Source organism: Etheostoma cragini, chromosome 8 (assembly GCF_013103735.1).
Source record: "Etheostoma cragini isolate CJK2018 chromosome 8, CSU_Ecrag_1.0, whole genome shotgun sequence".
NCBI lineage: Eukaryota > Metazoa > Chordata > Actinopteri > Perciformes > Percidae > Etheostoma > Etheostoma cragini.
This window is the reverse complement of record NC_048414.1, coordinates 24,666,679-24,674,741: the sequence shown is the minus strand read 5'-3', so window position 1 is coordinate 24,674,741 and position 8,063 is coordinate 24,666,679. Positions and strand designations below refer to the sequence as shown.

At 39.7% G+C, this 8,063-nt stretch overlaps 1 protein-coding gene across 3 annotated transcripts; it reads right to left on the bottom strand.

The window, feature by feature from the left end:
- Window positions 1–450: 450 nt before the first annotated feature.
- c8h11orf49 (chromosome 8 C11orf49 homolog) lies at window positions 451–7,771 on the bottom strand. Of its 3 annotated transcripts, XM_034878428.1 has the most exons (10): window positions 7,644–7,771; window positions 7,507–7,610; window positions 7,184–7,286; window positions 6,546–6,676; window positions 6,137–6,221; window positions 4,476–4,561; window positions 3,883–4,090; window positions 3,302–3,411; window positions 1,638–1,701; window positions 451–769 (listed from the first exon to the last, which is right to left on the bottom strand). In XM_034878428.1, exons 2-10 carry the CDS (start codon window positions 7,586–7,588, stop codon window positions 601–603), a joined length of 1,038 nt encoding a protein of 345 aa, XP_034734319.1. In that variant the 5' UTR covers window positions 7,589–7,610; window positions 7,644–7,771; the 3' UTR covers window positions 451–600. The 3 variants fall into 3 exon arrangements, with proteins under 3 accessions (XP_034734319.1, XP_034734318.1, XP_034734320.1); XM_034878427.1 differs by having other exon boundaries at window positions 452–769; window positions 7,507–7,703; XM_034878429.1 differs by lacking the exon at window positions 451–769 and having other exon boundaries at window positions 1,634–1,701; window positions 7,507–7,704.
- Window positions 7,772–8,063: the final 292 nt, after the last annotated feature.

Below are 8,063 nucleotides of genomic sequence, written 5' to 3'. Positions count from 1 at the left end.
GCAGTTGAGGAACTCCAGTAAGTAGGCTAGCAAGCCATTTTATTTAATTTGAACATTGGATGAAGTCGGGGGTGGTAGTAGCTCAGTCCGTAGAGGAGTTGGGTTGGGAACCGGAGGGTCGCTGTGTAGTGATTACTAACAAAACAGAGTGTAAATTGTAATTTCCCCACTGGAGATCAATAAACAGTATAAATAAATAGAAATGTTTTCTTTAATACAGATGATGCTGAACTGAGAACTGAATCCCCTGCAAGCAAAGCTATCTAACCATCCAACAAGCTGTGTCACAATATAATCGCTAACATAGAGGATTGGTGGAAAAATATTTTTCTCCCAACGGTCTTACTTGTGTGTGTGTAGCAGGCAGTGGACCAAACCTCTGTGATGCATCAAGATGTTTTTTAATTTAAAATGCAATTTCTTCCCCATTTGTATGGTTTTACTACTAACTATTATTTGTAATTATATTATAATACATTATTTACAATAAACAGCTTGTTTTAAAAGAAAAATGCTTTGGTGGGGCCCTCACATGGGGTAGGCCCTGACCCCCCAAATCCCCCATGATTTATGCCTATATTTCTGTTGAAAGGTTAGAGCTCAGTTTTCAGAGGAGTCGGTCTCTTCCGTTGAACCATCGCTTTCCACCTCAATCTTCCTCCTGTGGTGGATGTTCCTTCTGGGGGAGGCCTTCCTCTGCACCTCCTTCAGCACCCCCACCGCACTGCCACTGCTGTTGCTGCCGGGACTCACTGAGATCTGGGCAATTCTGGACCACACGGTACAAGGAAAGAGATATTAAGAGAAGAAAAGATGGAAGAGAGGAGAAAAGAAAGCAAAAAAGACAGGAAGACGGGGAAGCCGTTGCTCAAGACGTAGAGCTGTCGTCTACGGTCGCTACCTCTTGAAACCACCAGGGATGGGTGGTTCAATCCCTGGCCCCTGCAGTCTACATGTCCATTTGGCCTTAGTGTGCCTGAACTGCCACTGGTGTGTGCATGTTGAGCACTTGGCACCTTAAATCATAGCCTCATAGCCTTTGTCACGAATCCCCTGTAGTTTTCTTTGTTTGCATTTTGACTACTCTGTGTTTGCGCGTCTTCCTCTGGCTCTACCCAGGCAGTCGTTTGGGGCCGTGCCTGGCCTTGGTCCTCCACACACCTGCGCTGAATCCTTTCACCACACCTGCACCTCATCCACTCGTCTAGGCAGTACTCGAGGAACAGCCAGACATCCATTCCCCCCTGCATCGTTATGAAGAACTGTCTATGTTACCCGCTATTAGTATAGGTCCTATCTGGACTCTTTCCGTCTCCCGCACCCTACAACTCTGTCTGTTTGCATATTTCTGAGCTACTTATACACTGCTTATCTCACACTCCTGGTCCGATCTGCTTTTTGGTTAAATCATTGCTAACCTGACAGCCTTGAGTTGTTTTTCAGACTAGAAAAGCGCTATAAATGCAGTCGATCAAAAGAAGGATATGAGGACAACAAAATAAAAATACAGCAAAAGGCAAGAAAGAAGAGCATGTTAAAATATACAGGCTTGTGTTATTATACAGTCATCCTGTGTAATATCCAGTATTCTGTATGCGATTGTTGATACAGAATTGTGTGTGTGTGCATGCTCTCACAGTTTGTCTAGCTCCTGGTCCATCTCTGGGTCAATGAGCAACTCAGTCTTGCTGGGTAATGCTCCTGCAGAAAGAGGGACGAAAGAAAAGATGCAACTTTTTAAAGCAGTATTAACGGATAATCCATAAATTTGTATTGAATCTAATTATTTGGTGTACTGTAAAAGGGGTCACTTGTGTTGACAAATGCAGGGAACTTAGACATAAGACACAATCAGACCGCATTTAATGGATTTATGCATAAATGCGGTCGACTCAAAAGGGTTCACGTAATTTTTCTTGGCACCATATCATTTACTAACAATTTCTTCAGTGAAGCCTCATGATGAAAAACATATTTCCACACAACTAGAAGTGATTGAGCCAAGTGAATATTTTTTCGATGCAGATGTGCCGCTAATACCGTTAGCAGTGGTGCTTCGGGTACTCCTTGATGAGTGCTACCAACACATCCGGCGTATGGTTACTTAAATAGATATTTGGATGATTATAATTTAGCTCTGTGTCATGGCAGTGTGGGTATTAGGTTTAGATGAACTGTGTTTGGCTTCACTCTGTGGCACCGATGCATGAAGCTCCCCGTGAAGCAACAGAGGTCTGCTGAGATCCGTCGGATGACACAAAATTACGAGGTTTGCTGTAGTGGTGTAGGTGGTAACAATGGAACTCCTTGTATTTGACATCAATTAATGAATTGTGAAATGAATGTGATATATTTCAAAAAGTTGGAAACATTGCTATTTGTAGTAGACAAATAGGGGTACTTTGTGTCAAAAAGTATGACCTATAACAATTTTTTTTATAGCTAGTAATAGGTGCTTAGACAAAAAGTGTTTCACCTTTAAGTGTTGGTCAGCTTAGATCAGCCTAAAGATTTGCAACGATACAAAACAGTTTAAAACGTGGCAAAAAAAAAGGTTGCAGCGGCCTGAACCGGCCCATCTTAGCTCGACTCAAAACAGGCTGATGGTGTCGCCTGCGACTCAGCTGATCAAGTCTCCGGTGGCTGGTTTTAGAATGTAAAGAAATGTCACTGGTTTTAACAGCTAATAGACAAGTTGGCTTATAAAGTCCGCTTACAAACTACAGCAATGAAATGATCCATAATCTATCTTATTTCAGTTACAAACTGAAACCAGGTCAAAATGGCGGAATTTTGGATGGAGGCTTAATGAGCACCATAAGCTAGAGAAATAAAACGTTTTTGCCGATTCATCACTAGCAATGCAACTGTACCAAGCATCTCACTATCACGTTATCCACATTCATAATTAGACGCTACAAATTAAATCTAGATACATAAAAGCATTAAAGTCAGAGGTTAGAACGGAGGTAGTTGTTGCTATGGAGAGTGAAGTGGACTTAACAGTATAACCCAGGAAAATAATACAGGGTCCAACAAATAGGTCAGGCCAGTAAATGGAAAGTGGCGTTCGGCTTTCCTTCGTGGCACCAGTGCACATTTTTCAATATTTTTGAGCCACCAAGTCAAGTCTCAAGCAAGTTTCACAGCTCTGGTATGTAGTAATGTATACAAGTCATGTATGATATATGAATAAAACTAAAGCAAACTGTTCACGCTTATACACAAATCATACAATTGTACACTTATGTAAACATTTTGTTTGTAGTAGTAGAAGATAAATGAGTAATGTTAAACCTACCTATAGTTTGGTTGATGGTCTCATGTTTAGCCAGGCTCATTAGGAAGCTGTGGTAAGATACTTTGTTAAACTGTTCCAGTACTTTCCTCATACAGGACCTGGGAGGATAACTTCACACAGACACAAAAAAGTCAGCTAAAACACACACGCATAAGAACAAATAAGTGCCACAATTAGTGCTAAACACCACCAGTCCAATTTGTTTTCAGCAGCTGCATAGATGAGTGCTGGGCCCCTGAAGGGAATTCATTTTCTCACTTTTACAAAATTTGATGAACTTTCATTCAACTTCAGTATCCTTCTGTGAATGTCATCATCACAGTATGTTAGTTAGCACCTTTTATTTTATAGTTTTGTCTAGTTATAATCATGTTTTATGATAGAGGCTTAAATATAATGGTTATGTGCGTTCACATGAAATAGGAAATCTTACTGAAGTCATCAACAATCAATCTATCAGTTTTTATTTGTCCCGTAAAATCATTGTAAGTACAATTCCAGTAAACATTTTTTAGAAATAATAGCAAGTTTCTAGAAGATGTCCCAGTCCCAATGAGTGAGGACTGAAATGTGTGTTTTACCTGTGCTTGAACCTGTCACAGAGGGCATCTATACACTGAGCCAGAGTGGACGGTTCCACTCCGTCCTGCTGCTGCTCCTCCTTGTCGTTCTCCTCGGCAGCGGCAGAGGGGAGCTGCTCGATGGAGTCAGACGTGGGGACAATGACAGTGTTAGGACTCTTCCCTGCTAACAGATCCTGGTAGATCACCAGCACGCTGTCCAGGAACTCTACAGACACACAGGATTACGGGCAGTTGGAAGTCTGTGGGTTTAATTCTTTTTTATTCAGATTATTGGTTGGAAATGGGACTGGGAATGAGGCTGCTAACATTGTCTTTCATCATAAATTCATGATTATATATAAATGTGATATATATTGTCCACTTGTGATAAGATGACTCCCCCCCTAAATAGTGGTAGTTAAAAGGATTCTGTTATTATTTCCATATCTGACATCTGAACATAGAAATCCTTCAAGTGTGGTGTAGAAGTATTTTCTCTACATTTTTGTTTGTTTTAAATTTGTTTTCTATTGAAATTTGAAACAAGTTCCAGTCATTAACACAGCCACACTGAGTGAACTGCCAAGATAAAACAGTAGTTTCTATTGTACCTTGGTAGTAGAACTGTAGCTGGAAGGTGTAAATAAAATCAGAGAAAGACATCAGACAGTCCATAGCGTCGTCCAATAGAACTATTCTACAGGACAAGAAAAGAAAAGCAGTTAACACCAGTGTACACCAGTCTTCTATCAACCAGTTAAGTCCAGTGGTGTACTGGTCATTAAGGGACCCAACAATTTAAGAAGTAACACATGTCAAAGAAAAATCTGTATGCGCTTAAGAACCAAAAAATCTGAAGGGTATTCAACATGAAAATATATTTAACTAGAGAGGATCACACCAGGGGTAAGGGCCCACGTCCCTACCATCCTATTAACGGAGCCTTGGCTTGTACTACACTTATTCTTAACTCAGTCTTCATTTTCATGTAAATTACACACCTGTAAAAGTTTGTGATTGCATCTTGCACGGTTTTCAGGCCAGGGGAATAACGTGTGTTTAGGTATGTGTGTTTGTGTGGGGGCGGTTCCTTCCTTATCTCCTTACTTCTTTAGTATCTATCTTCTGTCGCCCTTGCTCAGAACTAGGGATCATACTCCCATCATACTCTACAACTCCTCACTTGGGGGGAAGAGGAAATAGGGTAAAAGAGGACAAAACAGGATGGAAGGGAAGGAGTGGTAGCCAACTCTCTCTTTCACTGTGCAATTAGGAATTAATAAACTACTCACATACTGTAGATGTCCAGGTATGTACAGTATGTGAGTGGTTTATTAATTTCTAATTGCACTCTAACTGCTCTTAACTGATCATTTATGCTAAAGGTCTATTTATAGCTAAAGGTTTTATTGTTATTATTGCTATTTTTATACTCTTATCCCATTATTTTTTCTCTCTGTATACTGTATTTTTATACCTTTTTTGAAAGCTGCTGAAAACTGCTGCCAGAGAGTTCAGTTTCCTTGCGGGTATCATGTGTTGTGTTGCTTGGACCACACCCACTTTGAACTCTGCTTTCTACACACCTGTAAAGTTTCGTGGTTGTATCTTGCACAGTTGTCGGGCCAGAGGTGTAACACCCCCCCCCTTTCACTTTTCACTCATTCCCAGCCACACGCATTTTGGAAAAAATACCAGCATTACTCGCAGCTGGTACATTTTTTTGTCTTTAAATGTGAAGGGCATGAGAGGAATAGATTCCTTACACAATGACTGAAAGCTAATATTTTCTCGTTAGTCCTGTTGTAACTTATAGCACTGTCATCATGTACAGGATATACAATACAACTACATGATGAACACTGCACTGTACTTTTACTACTACACTAAAGGCCATCCTATTTGCTCTAAAGTATGTACCTCATACTAATCCTCATAGGTAACTGAACAGACTTCCGCAGCATGTAATGTTAAAGTTGTGGTAACCAAACAGAAGTTGGTGTAACATTTTTGGATTGGTGAACAACAGTACAAAGAAATCCTGTTTCAAAGAGTTGAAATATTAAAGTGTGTTAAAAGGAACGGGTGTAGTGTGTTGCTAACTGAACAGACTTTCACAGCATGGAATGTCAACGATGTGGTTCCCAAACAAACAAAGGCGTGACCTCTTAGGATTGGTGAACAACAGTTCAAAGAAAACCTGTTCAAAAGAGTTGAAATAAAAATGTATTAAAGGGAACAGATGTAGTGTGTTGTCTGTTTGTGTACTGACCTGGCTGCACTCTGCAATATCTCCAAGGGGAAGTCTGGGCACAATAACTGCAGCAGTGACCTGTACTCCAGCATGGACAGTAAGTCTGGAATACAACAAGACAACAAAACTAACTTTAGTTACAGTAGAAAATATACAACAGTGAAGCACTTATTTAAATGTTAAAGATAGTCAAACCAACCAGTCTAGCCACGTGTGTTTTTGCAAGTAAATGACACTAATGACACTACTGATGTGACTTCCTATTAATAATTCACTTAAAAGCCTGTAATAACTAGGACTTTGCAATGTGAGTCTTATAACATTAACCTTATGTAGAGAAAGGGACAATTATGTAAGGACTGTCACAATCTAACAATAACTGGAACCGAAAACGTTTCCATTCCAATTATTTCTGTCTCTCACTCACCTCCATTCTTGCCAATCTGTCTGTAGCATCTCCAGAAGACTCTGATGAAGGATGCTCTGTTATGAGGAGTGGCCCTGATGTAGTTATACTCTCGGAAGAGCACGTGGTTACTGTTCTTTACACTGCTGAAACTGCACACACACACACACACAAATTACAAAAAAATATGCAAAAATACACCTGAAAGTTCAAGTTATCAGTCTGTATCAACTTGGGTTTACTTCCACCAACTATCTCAGCAAGGTTAACAGTAGACTGTGCGGACACGTCTCACTTTAGATCATATTCGTTGCATATTGTACATTCAGCACAAAAGTGGGAAACTGGCATTCTGCATTTCATATGCAAAGGAAAAGGCTTTTATACACAGAAGTGTGTTAAGATGTACACGTGTAGGCAATTGTTAGGTACACAAAAGATAATATGTTAGCACTGTTTTATAATACATTTGTACAAAGTAAATCATTAAATAATGTGATTTTAAACAGAATAGGTTACCTAATATTGAACAAGCTCTTCTGGGATGGTATGGAACATGAAAATGCGTGCCAAATTGTGCTGCATTTACATTATTTTACACATTACTTTTCCAATGGCATCTTCGTGGAGATATGTGAGATGTGTTCAGTGTAACATACTATTCTGCAAAGTAACGGATCACCCCGAACTGGGTGTACTCCTCTTTATGTTCCAGCAGCTGGGTCACTGCATCACTCAGGTAGAACAACACATTACTGTCCGCTGTGAGAGAAATAAACACACAATCACAGACGTACGGATACATAGACAGACTTAAAAACTACAACAGCTTAGTTTCTAGTTTCAATAAATTCATTGACGACATACTGACGTGACAGAGCGATGATTAGAAAGCTCGCGACTGTAAATTACAATATACACCAAAAAAGCCGTTAGCTAAAGAGCTAGCTAGCACTGCACAGCTAACACATTGCTAACCTACCAAGGTACTCGTCATCCGGGACGGTGGAATTAAAACGGTTCATTCTGGTTACCCTTTTAGGAGATAACGTTGAAATTAACATGGACACACTTGGCGAGTGTGTAGCTCTGATGGGTGAACTATCTAGCTAGCAATGTACACAATATAACAAATGCAATTTCTTTAGCCTTTTTTGCAAGTTTTCACAAGATTTTGCAAGCTATCACTGATAGTGTACCGACAGTCCTCAACATGGTGGGCTTCCATGGAAACAGCCGGATGTTGTGAGTTACATAAATGAAATTCCCCCGAACAACATAGCACGCAAAGGTTCCTTTGCTAATCTACACAAAAAAATAAAAAAATAAATAAAAAAAATGAAATTAAAAATAAAATATGTATTTTGGTAATAATAATAATAATAATAATAATAAGACTTGAAGCATTCAGTGATTTAAAGCATATATCCAATAATCTCATACTCAAAATTGTAGGCCTGTTGTGTTGTCCCTGGCCCTCACAGAGGATTGAAATAAGGTTGTAATCACAACATCAAATGATTCCCATTATTAACACAC

What these genes read in the sequence shown, in the direction of transcription:
- c8h11orf49 (XM_034878428.1), bottom strand. Translation starts at nt 7,588, where the DNA reads ATGTTAATTTCAACGTTATCTCCTAAAAGGGTAACCAGAATGAACCGT. An exon ending in CCCGGATGACGAGTACCTTG is followed by an intron (nt 7,287 to 7,506) that starts GTAGGTTAGCAA and finishes TTTCTCTCACAG; the next exon opens with CGGACAGTAATGTGTTGTTC. An exon ending in ATCCGTTACTTTGCAGAATA is followed by an intron (nt 6,677 to 7,183) that starts GTATGTTACACT and finishes GTGTGTGTGCAG; the next exon opens with TTTCAGCAGTGTAAAGAACA.